At 44.3% G+C, this 16,580-nt stretch overlaps 1 protein-coding gene and 1 long non-coding RNA gene across 2 annotated transcripts; both read left to right on the top strand.

Annotated features, from left to right (window-relative positions):
- Window positions 1–1,303: 1,303 nt before the first annotated feature.
- LOC125521922 (uncharacterized) lies at window positions 1,304–4,676 on the top strand. Its single transcript, XM_048686984.2, has 5 exons — window positions 1,304–1,729; window positions 2,533–2,584; window positions 3,519–3,565; window positions 3,785–3,979; window positions 4,066–4,676. Exons 1-5 carry the CDS (start codon window positions 1,409–1,411, stop codon window positions 4,366–4,368), a joined length of 918 nt encoding a protein of 305 aa, XP_048542941.2. The 5' UTR covers window positions 1,304–1,408; the 3' UTR covers window positions 4,369–4,676.
- Window positions 4,677–6,278: 1,602 nt separating this feature from the next.
- LOC125524371 (uncharacterized) lies at window positions 6,279–7,310 on the top strand. Its single transcript, XR_007290714.2, has 2 exons — window positions 6,279–6,710; window positions 6,797–7,310. It is a non-coding gene; the product is annotated as an uncharacterized LOC125524371 (long non-coding RNA).
- The last annotated feature ends 9,270 nt before the right edge of the window (window positions 7,311–16,580 follow it).

Raw genomic sequence — 16,580 nt, 5'->3', positions numbered from 1 at the left:
TCCTCCTCCTCCTCCAGTTCGCCGACGCTCGCCAATGTCAAGTCCGAGCCCGTGGAGACGCTGCTCGGGCGGCGCCCTCGTCATCAACAAGGGCGGCGGTAGCTCCTCTGCTTCCTCCTCCTGTCTAGTCAAGCCGAAGACGGAGTCAGGGCTTGTCGCCGTCAAGAGCAAGCACGACGACATGGCCACCGCCGACAAGGCCGCCATCAAGTGGGCGTGCGAGGACTACTACCAGCTGGAGATGGAGCGCCAGCCGCGCCTTGGAGGAGATCGCCGCTCGACGGCATGGCCGTGACGAGGGCGGCGTCATCCTCCTCGAACACAGCGACGACGAGGCACCGCTGCCAGTCATACCCGTCTGCCGAGGCGACCCAGGGTAGGGGTGCAGCAGGGACGGTGGCCACGTGAAGAAGGAGGAGGACGACGGCGACGGTGATGATTACATCGCCTTCAACCTGTAGGCGGTGCAGCGGGCGGCGGCGCGACAGTAGTAGTAGTAGTTGGGGTGCAGCAGTAGATTATGTTTTCAATATGTAAAAAACGATGGAACACTTAAATTTCGCTGAATTCTGTGTCGTGTTTGGTCGAGTATGTTTTTAATATTTTTTTTCAAAAGCAATGCCTGGAGGCAGCGGTTGGGAAACCGATCGTCCCCACACTGATTTTTTAGCCGGCGTGCCCCTATGTGGCGCTCTTTCAAGCCCCGGGGGGGGGGGGGGGGAGGGGGGGGGGGGGGCGAACGGCTGGAGATGCTCTAAGCATGTAACCATAGATTGATTGGCGTCCCTCACTCTCTTGTGAACATTTCAATTTTACTAGAACAATGCCCGTGCGTTGCAACGGGATATAAATATTTTAGTATGTTAGCTTGTGATTTACTTGTCAATAATAATGCAATTGTGTAAACAAATGTTTGTCAAATTATGACCGTGAATTACTTTATATTTTGATTAGAAATTTGATAAGTAAATTAAAGTAGAATGGGTTCGGAAGGTAAGTAAACTAATGTGATTGATTATCATATGTATATATAAAAGATTGAAAAATGAGTGGCGAGAAGAAAGATGAAATGGGAATCTCATGTTTTTTTTTGAAGTAATAGCAAAGATTTATGTAGCAGAGATATCCTGAAGAATTCGTACTTACTACTACACGGAGCCGGATCCCCTGATGTATGGCCCCTGTCGTTGGGCCGCTGATGGGTGGGTCCTGGCCCACATGTCAGTGTGTGGCCCGTACGTCAGACGAGCCGCGTCCCTACTACACATGGCGATTCCCCTCGCTCACTCATCGGGGAGTCCGGTGGTCTTCTTCCCACACCCCCTCCGTCTCTCCGCATTCCGCATCTCTCCCTCTCTCTCTCTCTCTCTCTCTCTCTCTGCTTCTCTGAAACTACCCCGTGTACGGAATGGCTGCGGCTTCGACGGAGCCCGCGCTCCCCGGCGGCTCCCCGGCGGACGAGGACGCGGAGGCGGTGGTCGCCAGCGACGATCTGCGCCATCTCCCGGACCAGGCGCTGCAGGCGAGGCTGCAGCGCATGCAGGCCAGCATCCACGGAGGCATCGCCGCCCGCCTCCCCGACGGCGGCAGGACGTTCCGCCGCAAGCTCCTCGCCATCCGCCGCGAGCTGGAGCGCCGCAAAGGCCAGGCTTCTGCGCTCTCCGCCACGGACCCGCACACGCCGTCGCCCTCTTCCCTGCCCCCGCCAACGCGCCAAGGCGGGCCGCCGGTGAGACATTCTCCATCCCCTTTCCGCGCGTCTCCTGTCAAGCTTCTGTTCGACAGAATGCCTGCAAGCCGCCGCTAATCACTGGCTGCTGCTAATGCTCTCATCTGTCCGAAAACTAACAAGAGTGGTCTTTCTGAAAAGTGAAAACTAACAATCTCAAGTCCAAATTTGATTAGATGCCCTACCACTACCAGCCATTGCTCCTCTTTCTGCTCTAGTGCAGGGTACAGAGTACAGACACTGCAAACTCTGCTATTTCTTCAGTACTGACATAATAGCAGCTCTCCCTTGGGCAAATGTTCAGAAGAGCGAACACTTAGAGTAGTTTGTTGTGTTTGGATCAGTAAGCCAAATCATGGAGTCCTATTCGTGTGTGGCTTGCTTAAACACTTTCTTGCTTCAGTCTTCTGTTCGATGGAATGCTTGCAAGCCCTGTTAATTCAGTAGTTAGAGAAGACTTTCCAAGCTTTCATCTTGGAGTGTTACTGAAATATTAGTGATCTAAACACTCTTATATTTCTTTACAGAGGGAGTACAAAGCAATAATCCCATGTCCAAATTACAAAGTGATAATCAGGAATTTTCCTCTAATACACTGCAAACCTTCTTTTTCGTCAGTGGCTAGCAGATCTCACTTAAACAATTATTTAGAACGCATTCCTAGAGTGAGTACTTGAACAGCTTGTTGTCTCTTGACTGGTAAGCCTAACCATGGAATTATATACTTGTGTATGTATAACAGCGAGTGGTATGAGTCAAGGGGCACTACTTAGTAAGCCTAATCACTGAATTTTCTCTTGCAGGATGGCGACCAATGCAAACGTATTGTGCAGTCAAGGTGTATGGAATCGTCTGGTACGTGACCTGAGAATATCCTCAACCATGTTATCAAAACGTATGGTCTATTTATGTCATACCGTGATTTCATTAGATCGATCGTACAGGTCAACTACATGGTTAACAATTCTGGAGATCTTGATATTTATTGCCTGAATTGTCTGCTTGCTACTCTATCTTGAATGTGTCAATAATGCTTTTGCTTGCTGCTGTTTCAGTTTTAACTAGTTATGCTCTCTCTTGGGTTTTAAATTCATATTCCTTTTTCTTTTCCTTATAAACGTTAATTTTCTATGTTTTCTTTTCAGATGCATCTATTATGTTTAATTACACCCTCTCTTAAGAAATGTTCAACCTCCCTGCCCATCATTTAGCATTCCATTACAGTCCGAACCCTGCGACATATCCTGTGCAAGTTTGTCTAGTTCAAATGGAATAAGTTCAAAATGATGTGGAAGAGTAGTTACACATTGTACTACAGTTCGTCCTGAAATGAGGATGCTTAGCGTTTGTTGCTACATTCTTCAACATTTGATCTAACTGAGTCAGTCCGGTGCCATGTTGTTTTCCACGTTGCTGATTAAACTGTTTATGAAATCCAGAAATAATTAAAATGGATTTATCCAAGAAAACGTGCTGCCGCTCTAGGATGCCATTGCCAAGGGAACTACAATGGTTTTTAAACGTATCTACAGATCAACAGAAATTAATGTTCCTAAATTTAGTCCTAGGCTTTATGACATCAGTGTTACAGATAATGTGGGAAACCCGCTGCAACTATTTAAAAAAACCAGTCAGACAGCCTGATGAGCACTTTCAGATCTTATTCTGCGTTCTCATAGTACTTTCACCATTTCTCCAGTATGGAATTCTACTATAATGTTCTTCATTACTAATTAGATTGATAGTTACATCACGAGAGATTGATTTGTTGCTAATTTGCCCTTGGCAGATGTACAAGGGACCTCTTCCTTGCCTGATCGGGTGAAAGATGAGCAAGTACTACTCCTCCCTCTTTCACTGTCATGTTTCTGAAATGACTCAAATGAGGACAGATAATTTTCACTCTCATGCTCACTGTCAAGATCAAAGCTTTTTCTGCAGTACAGATTCATAGGAAGTTTTTCCTCTATGACATTTGAAAAGAAAGAACTGGGTCACAAAATCTGCATGGAGTTGACATTAACAGTGGGAAGTTGATCGCTTTAATTTTTTCAGATGGAGACCCCTCTATGTCCATCAAAGCAGCTGCCGGATGCATACCCCATCAAACCAAAAGTAGAGCCTTGCGAGAACTCACTGTCACCAGCTCCAGATGCCAGCGAAGATTGTGAGACCACCCCACTCTCCTGCAACCACCCCTTCTTCACCGTCATTCTGTCAAGGTCTCATGTTCAGAAGCCGTTTCAGCTGGTATGAGACAGCAACAAATTCTTCAAATACTCAGTAGTTGCAGAAATGACCCGTTTACTACAATTATGATGTTGCTTTGTGTCCAGTACATTCCAGGTCGCTTCCACAAGCACCTCCCGGAGGAGCGCACTTCCGCCACCCTCATCTGCCGTGGGAGGTCATGGGCCATGCGCTACTGTGGTGACTTGAAGACGAAAAGGCTGGATGCAGATTGGATGGACTTCGCTGTCGACAACCGGCTGCAGGTCAACGATGCCTGTGTCTTCGAGCTTGTGACTGGCACCAGAGAGGAGGTGGTGTTCCAGGTACAGATACTACGCGGCGGCCTGCCGAAGGATATCACCTCTAAAGGTTACACCGCGGACGAGCCTCTGGTCATTGTGGGTTAGAGGTCAGGTCAGGAGATGCTTCTTGTTGCATGTAGCACAGGGAACTAGGTGCTTTTGCGTGCTCTTAAAATCTGGATTCCTGGCATGGTCAGCGTATTTTGGGTCAGTTTACTAACAGAATGGTTTTGGAAGGTGATGCATCTTGGATTCTGACCTTGTAATTCCCCATGACAATTGGGTAATGAGAAGAAAATCCATATTATCTGGACAATACTTCAGCTATATTTTCTTGAACTGTTGAGTTTTGTCTGGCATCCAGCAAACCCCTTCACTTGAATCATTGAATGTATGATATTGCTGAATGGATGGAGTCAACTTTGGCTTCTTTCTAACAAATGTTTAATTTTCCTGAGTAGAAGTTCCATTTTATTAAGTGAAGTCGTTGACTCATCCCGGAATAAAGATAAGGAACTACTTTGACTAAGGGGTGTTTTGTTAGGCTTACTTTGGCTTTTGGATTTAGCTCCATGCTTTAAAGTCACGGAAGTTCAACACCTATCATGCACACACTATTAGCAAAAACAATGCACTTTTTATTCATTTTTATTTTCGTTACTGTTGATGATGGGTATAGACGAACCTAGGCACCGAAAGCCGTCCTCAGAAACATCCATAATGAGCCCAGGCTCATCTACTCCCTAATTAATGAACTGTAAATTCGAAATAATAGTAAAAATAATCTTCTTCTTTTTTGCACCGAAGAAGCTCAAGTCTGCTAGGAGCCTACAAAGTTACATGGTGAAATGATATTTGAGGAGCTCTAGGCAAAAACAAAAAAAAAGGTCCTCAAAATATCTTTTTTCAAAGTTCCTTTGAGAACCGTTTTTTTGTCTAGAGCTCGTCGAATATCATGTGGCCGTAGAATTTTGGAAGCTCCTAGCACACTCGAGCATCTTTGGTATTTTTCTATTTTCTGGAATTTACTGTTCACAGCTGGTGTAGATGAGCCTGGGCAAGAAAAGGCAGGTTAGTTTGAGAACAAGACATGTAGAGATTGAAACACTGTATTTAGTTGAAAATATGGCGCTGAACATTATGGTTCTCTAGCGCAACACCATGCCACATCTGACTACTGCAAACATGCTTGAGACGGTAGTAACACTAGTAGAAAAACGACTTTTAGTACCAGTTTGTAAGGACCTTTAATACCGGTTCTGGAACCGGCACTAAAGAGTGGGGACTAAAGGTCCCCCCCTTTAGTCCTGGTTCAACACGAACCGGGATCAAAGCTTTAGTCCCGATTGGTAAGGATTTTTTAATTTTTATTTTTGAAATAAAGTAAAAACAGCCAATCTACTGGGTCGGCACGGTCGGCATACGGCTAGAAACCCAATTTCTAGTTGGGCCAGGATGCAGGCCCGTACGGCCCGATAGGCCCCACGGGGCAGAAGACTTGCAATAGGCTCACAAAGGCCTGCTTAGAGAGGAGCTCGACACGGTAGCCGTGGCGGGGCTTATAAACCGGTGCGAGTTCCTCTCAACTAGCAAGGTGAGACTAAACATTGTGCACTGCGCGTGGTAGCGCACCACCTTTAGTACCGGTTGGTGGCTTCAACCGGTACTAAAGAGGGGTCTTTGGTACCGGTTGAAGCCACCAACCCGTACTAAAGGCCACCACCTCTTTAGTACCGGTTCGTGCCACGAACCGGTACTAAAGATTCGCCACGAATCGGTACTAATGAGCGCCGCCCGCCTGTCTATTGAAATCGGCACTAATGGTCACATTAATGTCGGTTCAATTACAAACCGGGACTAATAAGTTTTACATTAGACCCTTTTTCTACTAGTGTAATGTACTCAGACATGTCGACCTTTGTCAGAGCTGGTGGTTGGCACTAGAGAGGTGGTGTTCCAGGCAGGGGCGGATCTGGGCCCCAGGCCAGGGGCGTGGCCTTTTTTTTAGTTATTACCTAGCCATAATTTTGAATGGGCCCGGGGCTTAGCCCAACTACACCAGGCCCAGGACAGCAGGACCCCTCGCCCCGACTCGCAGACCTAGCCACGCAAGGACGCACTAGTGCTAGTTCCCGCGTGCAGCGAGGCAGCCGCCACCGCCCGCCGGCGACTCCCCTCCTGTCTCCCGCCCTCCGCTCCGGCGACTCCCCTCCCGCGGTCCCGCCCTCCCTCCGCCGCTCAGCCGCACCCTCCGTCCTCCGCCGTTCGTCCGGCCGTCCCCTGCTTTTGCTGGCTGTTGCTCCACCGCCCGCCGCCTCGCCCTGCTGCTCCGGTGCTCGCCGGCTCGCTCTCCTGGCTCTGCTCCGGCCTCTCCTGGCTCCTGCAGTCCTACTCTCCGGCACGCCGTCTGCTGCCCATGCGGCCAGGCCCAGGATACTGGGTATTTGGTAATGGCTATTGTCTGCTGTTGATAGAATTTTTTTAATGATTGAACATTTTTTATTTGCTATAATGTTTGGATTTGCTACTGCAGACTGCTTATGGTTGGTGCTGCTGTCAAACATTCAGTTGTATTCAAAATTTTTGGTGCAATTGAGCCATATTTGAGGTAGCTATAGCCTGATAGACGTTAATTTTTTCTGTCACGTCCGAAAGAAAAATTGTGCCCGGGGGTTGCTCCAATCCTGGATCCGCCACTTGTTCCAGGTCCAAATACCGCCTCATAGCCTGTCAGAGGAGGTCACCTCTAGTGGTGTGAATGTCATTGAGACCATGTCTATCGTGGAATATGCTTCACAAGAGGTTTATTGTTCCACAGACCGAGGGCTTTTGCGCGTTGTTAAATGTAAATTACTCCCATGAACAACTTAGTTTTGGGTCAGTTAACTCTTTTAATGGTCTGGGAAAATTTGTGATTTGAGCTTCAGGCACGGATTGTTGAAAGGTGATATCTGGCTCAAACATGTTGGATTCTGATCTTGTAAGAAATTTTACTAGTGAAACCGGGAACATGTCTCTTCCTAGGAAAAGGGAGACAAATCCACATATGTAGACACTATTTAAGTTCTAAAATGTTAATCGGTTTTTACTGCATGTCAGCATCCAAGAAACACTTTTCGATTGGGACATTGATTTATATGATTGAAAATGCGGTACACACCTCTTCACAAAAACAATGCAGTATATGCATTCCATGTCGTTGGTTATATAAGTCCACCACCCATTTGAAATATATTGAAACACATATACATGAAACATGTTTATATTGTACACAGAAATGCAATGATTTGTAGTGAAAGAACTAAATGCAATGATTTATATCTTCCACCAAGAAAATATGTCCTGGAATTGTTTGGAAATAACTCATAAGTGTTCTCAAACAACCACGTACAACATTGTTTAAATACCTGTGAATTTTATAACTATATATATAGGGTCGAGACCAGTGGGCCTTATGTGGCTTCATGGGTTTCACCACTTTTCTCTCTTATTCCAAGTTACCACTAGCTTGCTCAAACGAAGCAACAAAATGGCAGCGGGCTAACTAGCAACTAGCAATGCACGGACATATGCACCATCCACATAAAGATACATATAGATAAGTGAGAATAGGAGACATCAGGAACTAGAGATGTGGGATGATGGAAACACATATTGTTCTCTACATTTAGTCGCTTGGGTGCAAAAGCTTTCTCTCCTGAGACAGATGGGGCATTTGTCCTCTGTAGTCTAAGGAATGACATTGGTCCCATGTCACGACCCCTTGTCATCATTCTGTAGGAGCACTGTACTTGTCTGTTATGACTTGCGACACATTCTGCGGTGGCTGGTGTATGGAAACCTACGAAAAAGGGTTTTCACTAAGCTATTTCATGATGCTGCTCTAGAATTCTCCTTTTTTCTTCTGTAAGTCGATCTGTTCAGTCTTGGTGTACGACATCTTGTTAATAGAACTATGGTTGTACGCAAGTATGCAGAGGCCTTCCTTTTTGTTGGAAGAAATAGAACATAAAACTGTTGGGTTTTGTCTGGCATCCAGGAAACCCCTTACCTTGAATCCTTGAATGTATGATATTACTGGATGCCTGGATGGATGGAGTTAACTTTGGCCTTTTTCTAAGTAGAAGTTCCATTTATTAAGTGAAGTCGTTGACTCATCCCGCAATAAAGATAAGAAGGAACTACTTTGACTAAAGGGGTGTTTGGTTAGGCTGGTTGTAATGGAGAGTATCATATACTAGTATCATGCATATGATACTAGTGTGTGATACTACCTCCGTAATGCATAGTATTATAAGTTAGTATCTTAGATTACCTTATTAATTGCCATGCATGACACAAACTAGTAGATCATTTAATATGATACGGTATCATGATATGATACTACATCCTCTCTTTCCTCATTTAATTGTGTGCCACATCATTCAAAAAGTCTAGTTGGCATGCATGATACTACTTATGATACTCCCACTACAACCAGCCTTAGGCTTACTTTGGCATTTGGTTTGGATTTAGCTCCATGCTTTAATGTCACGGAAGTTCAACACCTATCATGCACACACTATTAGCAAAAACAATGCACTTTTTATTAATTTTTACTTTTGTTACTATTTACCACGGATGTAAATGAACCTAGGCACCGAACGCCGTCCACAGAAACACCCATAATGAGTTCAGGCTCATCTACTACCTAATTAATGAACTGTAAATTCGAAATAATAGTAAAAAGAATCTTAATTTTTTTGGCACCGAAGAAGCTCAAGACTGCTAGGAGCCTATAAAATTACATGGTGAAATGATATTTGAGGAGCTCTAGCAAAAAACAAAAAAAAGGTCTTCAAAATATCTTTTTCGAAGTTCCTTTGAGAACCATCTTTTTTAGTCTAGAGCTCGTCGAATATCATGTGGCCATGGAATTTTGGAAGCTCCTAGCACACTCAAGCATCTTTGGTGAAAAGAATGTATATATTTTTTCTATTTTCTGGACTTTACTGTTCACGGCGGGTGTAGATGAGCCTAGGCAAGAAAAGGCAGGTTAGTTTGAGAACAAGACATGTAGAGATTGGAACACTGTATTTAATTGAAAATATGGTGCTGATTCGCTGAACATTATGGTTCTCTAGCGCAACACCATGCCACATCTGACTACTGCAAACATGCTTGAGACTGTAGTAATGTGCGCAGACATGTCAGGCCTTTGTCGAGCTGGTGGTTGGCAAAAGAGAGAGGAGGTGGTGTTCCAGGTCCAGATACCGCCTTAGAGCATCTCCAACAAGCGCGGTATCTTAGCCACGCGCTGTAAAAAACACGCGCCAAGCCGAAACCACTACAAGAAACCTGTTAATTCATGACAGATTCTTGATGACATTTTCAGATTCTGTCATGAATGAGTTGGTATAGCCCCGCAAGCCCGCCGAAGCCCACTAAAGCCCGGCTAATTGTTCCCCGTATAAAAACCTAACCCTAACACCCTCCTCACCCCCTCCCTCCGCCGCAGCCTCCTCCCAATCCCGCATCGTCTCCAACACATCGCCCCCAACTCGCCGCCTCCCTCCTCCCGCAGTTCACCGCCGGCCCTCCCCTCCCCTCCTCTCACCTCACAGCTCTGGCGGCTCCTAGCTCTACCAAAACCCCCACCCATCTCTCTCTCCCTCCCTCCTACGAACCACCGCGCCGCCACCAACGCCCGCCGATTCCGGCGACGTCCACCACCAAGCAACACGCTCGTGAGCTCGTCTCCAACCCATCCGTCCTCCAGCACGGCTGGATCCGCGGCTCCCGACCACCGCCGCCCGTCCACGACCTCTAGCTCATGGATAGGGTTTCGGCTACAGCGTCGCGTTCGTCGGCGACGCATCTCCAGCGGCTCCTCTCCGTCGTACATAGCGCTCCTTCGTGCCCTATCCTCCTCCTGGATGGATCCCCTTAGCATGGTGCGCGCGTGTTTGGCTGGGCGGCATCGACCCGACCCCCTCTGCCGCGCCGCTAGCGCGACGGTGCTTCCTGTGGCGACCTCCTCTTTCGCGCAATGGCAGTGATAGACCTGCACTGCACCCGCTGCCTTGCCTACAATCCTCTCGGGTGAGCACAGGACCTCTGCATCCCTCCCCCGCTTGATTTTGTATCTTTCCTCTCAGTAACTCCTAATATAATCTTTCCAAATATTAATCCCTATTGTATGAGATTTATAATCCAGTACCAAATTAGGCTATAGTCAGTAAATTGTCTGAACCTTTTTTGTTTTGATTAAAATTACAGTGACAATCAGGTAGCCGTAGTTTTAGTTGACTGCTGCTGGTATTGATAACTCTCAAGTAGCAACTATTCTGAATTATATTGATAATTTATAACATGATCTTGGACCCCTAATGGATGATCGATGCATAATTCTTTCATGCTGCATGATGTATATGTTCCTTTTTTCTTCTATTATTAACTGGTTCTCCTAATCACTGAATATGTACTGCCATCTTTTATGTTTGACAGTAATCAGTGCGAAAGGTTGATCTTGTGCGAAAGGTTGATTTTCAAACAGGAAAAGTATCGTACTTATCTTAGCACATCTCATGTTCGCATCATCTCCAACTTATTCATTCTGTACTGAACATAATGCCTTGTTTAACATTGTCATTTCTCAGGGTTTAGTTCTGTAGCTGATGGACAGGAACATGTTTGGCGAAGTTCTTAACACTTCTAGGTGATATATTGCTATATTAACCTCAAATTTGTTTCTGAAGTTTTTGCATAACAATTGCTATGTTGAATATAATAGACCTATTTTCTAATGTGTTTTGATTCGACCATCCATCGCCTGGTGTTCATGTGTCTTGATTATGCTTGTACCTTAATAAACTTAGGACAAAATCGTATATGCTATTCTGCTGTGCATTTTTGTATCTTCCCAGAACCAAAAGAGTAAAGTAGAATTGTACCTCTTCTTTCTGCCTAATAAAAGGGAATCACTTCCAAAAGGCTTTTGTATATATCGGGAAAAGGGAGGTATCCACTTTATGTATTACTGGATGTCGCTTTAAGTTCTAGCATTTCTGTCTTTATGTAGTGTGGAAACAGTGTTCCTTGTCTGACATATTTCTGTATTGTGAAATAGTGTTCCTTGTCAAATAATTTAAGTGCGGTGTAACTTTGAAAGTGTATCCACCTTGAACATTTCATTTAAAACTTGTTTTCTCTACCATTGAATGCTATTATTTATAATTGCTTCCTCAATTTCATAGTAATTGAATTTGATGAAATTTATAGGAAGCTATATGAACATCTGAACCACAGAATTAGTTTCATTAGATTCATTGTAAAATATATTTTCATAATATAGAGTACACTTGGCTATTCTTGTTAATCTAGTATTCCTATTAGATCTATTCTCACACGTAGATAGGTGTATATGTTTACATAAGAACAATGGCACATAATTAGTTCTTAACCATGGCAGTTTTCTTGCAAGTAGTTTTCCAGGAACAATAACCTATCTCCTTCCCTTGTCTCACATTCTAATGACCATCTCAGTACCTCTTAACAGAACCATTTGCCACTTAGTTCTATAGATCTATTAGTGGTCATGGCTCTTAGTTATTTTGCATGCCATTTGTAGTTAACTTGGCATGTAAGTGTTGTTCAATACTATCAGTGCCTTGATAAATATTTAGTTTCATGTGTAAACTTCTTGAGATATGAACATTAGAAACTTACACCAGCCAGGTTGACGAGCAGTGGCTTCGCGCCATGGATATAGTTTGTTGGTGATGCCATTTTTGTTGGATTTATATGGCCTCAAATGCTGCTGCTATAGTACTTGAGTTCTGCAATGTATGTTCTATTATGTTGTCCCTTATAGGTCAACCTGATCAGACTTTCGTTTGTTCTATTTGGATTAATTTGTAGCAACCTCATGTTTATTGTTGTTTTATACTCCCTCCGTTCCAAAATAAGTGACTTGACTTTGTACTAACTTTAGTGTACAAAGTTGAGTCACTTATTTTGAGATGGAGGGAGTACTAGATACTTTGTTATTCTCATCTATAGGCACAATAAGATTCAGAATTTTGGAAAGCATGTAATTTGTTTTTTAAGTTTCTTCTTCTACTATCTATTCATATGTACAAATATCTAATGTTGTTGTGAATATGGTAGGAGGCTACTTCGTGCTGTCCATCACAATACGCCATGACATAGTTGCAATCAGGAGGGTCAACAACAAGAACAAGAGTGACAACCTTAGTAGTTTATATGTTTTTTTGATGTAAAGTGTATTGTATCGATTCCTAATCCTTGTTGTGTGATATATTTTGTCAATATATGTTGTATATTACCATTTTATGGAGGATATTATAAACCTCTAGGTTGTAGATACCTATGTATGGTTGCATATTGAGTGATTTGTGTAATGTATGGCACTTTGAAATATTGTCCTGGTCCAAAATTGGCATTATGGTTTATAGAACACATTATACTAAACGTGTATTTAATCAAATTTGGGCTGAAAGAAATGAATGGGGCCAAATTTAGATTGATCCTAAATTCATGACAGTTTCTGTGATGAAAATTAATGTCCACGTTGGTAGCCACGTCATTTCAGTTAGTCAATTGAAAATCCTACGTGGCATTGGTCCGTGACGGTCTGTTCCGTCACAGCCTAGTTTGGGCTTGGGCGGGCCTGAGGCAGTTCCATGACGGCCAAGAACTGTCATGGAAGCTATGATGTCAAATTATGACGTGATATACATGACGGATTTCAGTTCCATCATGGATGGGCACGCGTGACAGTTTTTGGCTGTTCTGTGACGGCTAAGGACTGTCACGTATTAACAGATTTCTTGTAGTGAACGGGCGCTCCAGTAGCCGCACAATAATCGCGCGCGCGGTAAACTTGGTTCACGGCGCGGACAAAAACGGCATCGCGCGCGGTGTATTTGCCGCGCCCGCTCCCGCGCACTGGACAGCGACGATTCACGCACAACTTCACCAACCGCCTGATCTGAGACCTCCAGGCGTTGGCGCCGCTGCCCGCACCTTTCCCATTCGCTCCGGCAACCCGTCGGCGCTTCCCTCGCCTATCCCACGCGCCGCAGCTGCTTTCTTCACCTTCTCTCCTCGCTGCCGCCCCTCGAGCGCACCATTCCTCCAACGAATAGCGCCCGGCGGCCGTTTGCAGCTCGGCGCCCACAAGGCGTTTGACAAAACGCTTGCAAGGTATGTATTGCTTTAACTTTATATTTTTTAGATGAATTTGGTGCATGTTATTTGTAGTTTTAAACTAGTTTAAATTCAATATTGTAGATGAGTTCGTCCTACGATTCTTCAGACAAAGAATTTGATATTCAAGAGGTGGAGGACCGCACAATGATTCTAGCTATATACATCAATTAAAAGCCGAAGCACAGTGGTGCGGTTAACGGTCGTCGGAAATTGTGGAGGGATAGGATCGATTCCCACAATAGATTGATAAGGAACTATTTTGTGGAGAATGCCACATACCCCGAGTCCAACTTTTGGTGTCATTTTAGGATGAACATCGAGTTGTTCAAACGCATTACAGAGAAACTGGCGAGCCATGATTGGTTTTTTCAGCAAAGGAAGAATGCCGCTGAAGAACTCGGGCATATCACCTTTCAAAAGGTGACCGCCGCTTTGCGTGTGTTGGCATACAGTATTCCGGCGGATCTTGCTGATGACTACTTGGCCATGGGTGAGAGTCAAGCCATCATGTGTGTCAAGCGCTTCGCAGTCGGAATTGTGCAAGTGTTTGGTCCGAAATATTTGAGAGCTCCCAATGCTGAAGACACCGCAAGGCTTTTGGAGATGAAAAATCTCGCGGGTTCCCAGGTATGCTTGGCTAGATAGATTGCATGCATTGGAGTTGGAAGAACTATCCTAAGGCATGGCATGGACAATTCCATGGCCAGAAAAGGGTTCCACTATAATCCTTGAAGTAGTGGCCGATTAAGAGACTTGGATTTGGCATGATTTTTTTGGAATGCCTGGATCTTTGAATGACATCAACGTTCTTAATCGGTCACCACTCATGAATAAGATTGCCAATGGTGAAACTACACCGGTGGAGTTTTGAGCAAATGATCATACATACAACTATGGATACTATCTTGCGGATGGCATCTACCCAAGGTGGCAAACATTTGTGAAGCCGTTGATGGCACTGCAAGGTAAGAAAAATCTTGATTTCCACAATGCTCAGGCGGCGGTCAGGAAACATGTGGAGAGAGCTTTTGGGATTTTACAAGCTCAATTTGCTATTGTGAGAGAACCGGCTAGATTTTGGAATCAAAAGATCCTTTGGTACATCATGAACGCTTGTGTGATCATGCATAACATAATCATCGAGAATGAGGGTGGTCAAAATTTAGACTATTCTCGGTATGAGTTGTTGGGACGTCTCGTGCGAGTGCGGAGGAGGACTGTGAGGGTGGCCAGATTTATTGCCTCCTATCATGCCATTTGACGTGCCGAAACGCATGATGATCTTCAAAAGAATCTAATCAAGGAGTGGTGGGCATGGAATGGGCGACAAAACTAGTTTCATGTTGTATTTTTGAAATATTTATTATATTCGAAGATAAACTATTTGTTGAGTTGTAATAATGATTGAACTATTTATTGTTAATTTATTTTGTGTGTGTTTGATCTTCTTGATTCTATGTTGAGTGAGAAATGTTGTTTGTGCTAGGCGCATGCGCTGTAAATTTAGCGCACCTGCTGGAGTGCTACCTGCGGCGCGAAATACAGCGCTTCTGCTAAAGCACCCCCCCCCCCCCCCCCCCCGGGCATGCGAAAACGCTATTTCGATGCCTGTCAGAGGAGGTCACCTCTAGTGGTGAAAACGTCATTGACACCACGTCTATCGTGGAATATACTTCACGAGAGGTTTATTGTTCCATAGATCGAGGGCTTTTGCATGTTGTTAAATGTAAATTACTCCCACGAACAACTTAATTTTGGATCAGTTAACTCATTTAATGGTTTGGAAAAAGATGTGATTTGAGTTTCAGGCGCGGGGTGTTGAAAGGTGATGTCTGGCTCAAACATGTTGGATTCTGATCTTCTAAGCAATTTTACTAGTGAAACCGGGAACATGTCTCTTCCTAGGAAAAGGGAGACAAATCCATATATGTAGACGCTATTTGAGTTCTAGAATGTTGATCGGTTTTCACTGCATCCAAGAGACACTTTTCGATTGGAACATTGATTTATATGATTGAAAACGCAGTACACACCAAAAATTGCTATATATGCATTCCATGTCGTTGGTTATATAAGTCCACCACCCATTTGAAATATATTGAAACACATATACATGAAACACGTCTATATTGTAAACAGAAATGCAATGATTTATAGTGCAAGAAATAAATGCAATGATTTATATCTTCCACCCGGAAATATGTCCTGGAACTGTTTGGAAATAACCCATAAGTGTTCTCAAACAACCACGTACAAGATAGTTTAAATACCTGTGAATTTTATAAATATATAGGGTCGAGACGAGTGGGCTTTATGCGGCTTCATGGGTTTCACCACTTTTCTCTCTTATCATTCCAAGTTACCCACTAGCTTGCTCAAACATGGCAACAGAAGGGCAGCGGGCTAACTAGCAACTAGCAATGCATGGGCATATGCACCATCCATATAAAGTTACATATGGATAACTGAGAATAGGAGACATCAGGAACGAGAGACGTGGGATGATGGAAACACATGATGTTCTCTACATTTCGTCGCTTGGATGCAAAAGCTTTCTCTGCAGAGCCAGATGCGATCTATGTCCTCTGTAGTCTAAGGAACGACACTAGCCCCATGTTGCTACCACTTCATTGCAATGTTCTGTAGGAGTAATGTATTTGTCCGGTAGGAGCTAGGACATATTCTGCGGAAGCTGGTGTCTGGAAACCTATGAAAAAACGGTTTCACTAAGCTATATCGAGATGCTCTAGGTTTTACCTTTTTTCTTCTGTAAGTCGATCTGTTCAGTCCTTGTATGCGAGATCTTGTTAATAAAACTATGGTAAAACACCAAGGGAATAATTTATAGCCAACCAACATTTCAGCCATCAATTCCTAGCGTCAGGCGTCGAATCGATGACCAATGATGACCGGTGAGAGTAGAAATCAATATGAGTTTCCTGTGAGGCCCCTCCCTACCAAAGCCTATTCGTGTTAGCTGGGTTTTGCAATCGTAAAACACCAAGTTAACCCTAGTCGATGCTGTATGGAGGTGAGCTGGGAAGCAGGGGGCGAGAGTGTTCTTCCCGGATTGGTTTTCTGAAGAGGAATCACCATATGTGATA

This window comes from Triticum urartu, chromosome 7A (genome assembly GCF_056163025.1).
Source record: "Triticum urartu cultivar PI428250 chromosome 7A, HENAU_Tu73, whole genome shotgun sequence".
Classification (NCBI taxonomy): domain Eukaryota; kingdom Viridiplantae; phylum Streptophyta; class Magnoliopsida; order Poales; family Poaceae; genus Triticum; species Triticum urartu.
This window is presented reverse-complemented; position numbering and strand designations above follow the sequence as displayed.

Excerpts from the sequence above, each read along its gene's own strand:
- LOC125521922 (XM_048686984.2), top strand. The coding sequence starts at position 1,409 with ATGGCTGCGGCTTCGACGGAGCCCGCGCTCCCCGGCGGCTCCCCGGCG. Across the intron at positions 1,730-2,532 it reads CGCGCCAAGGCGGGCCGCCG|GATGGCGACCAATGCAAACG; the intron begins GTGAGACATTCT and ends TTTCTCTTGCAG. Across the intron at positions 2,585-3,518 it reads AAGGTGTATGGAATCGTCTG|ATGTACAAGGGACCTCTTCC; the intron begins GTACGTGACCTG and ends TGCCCTTGGCAG.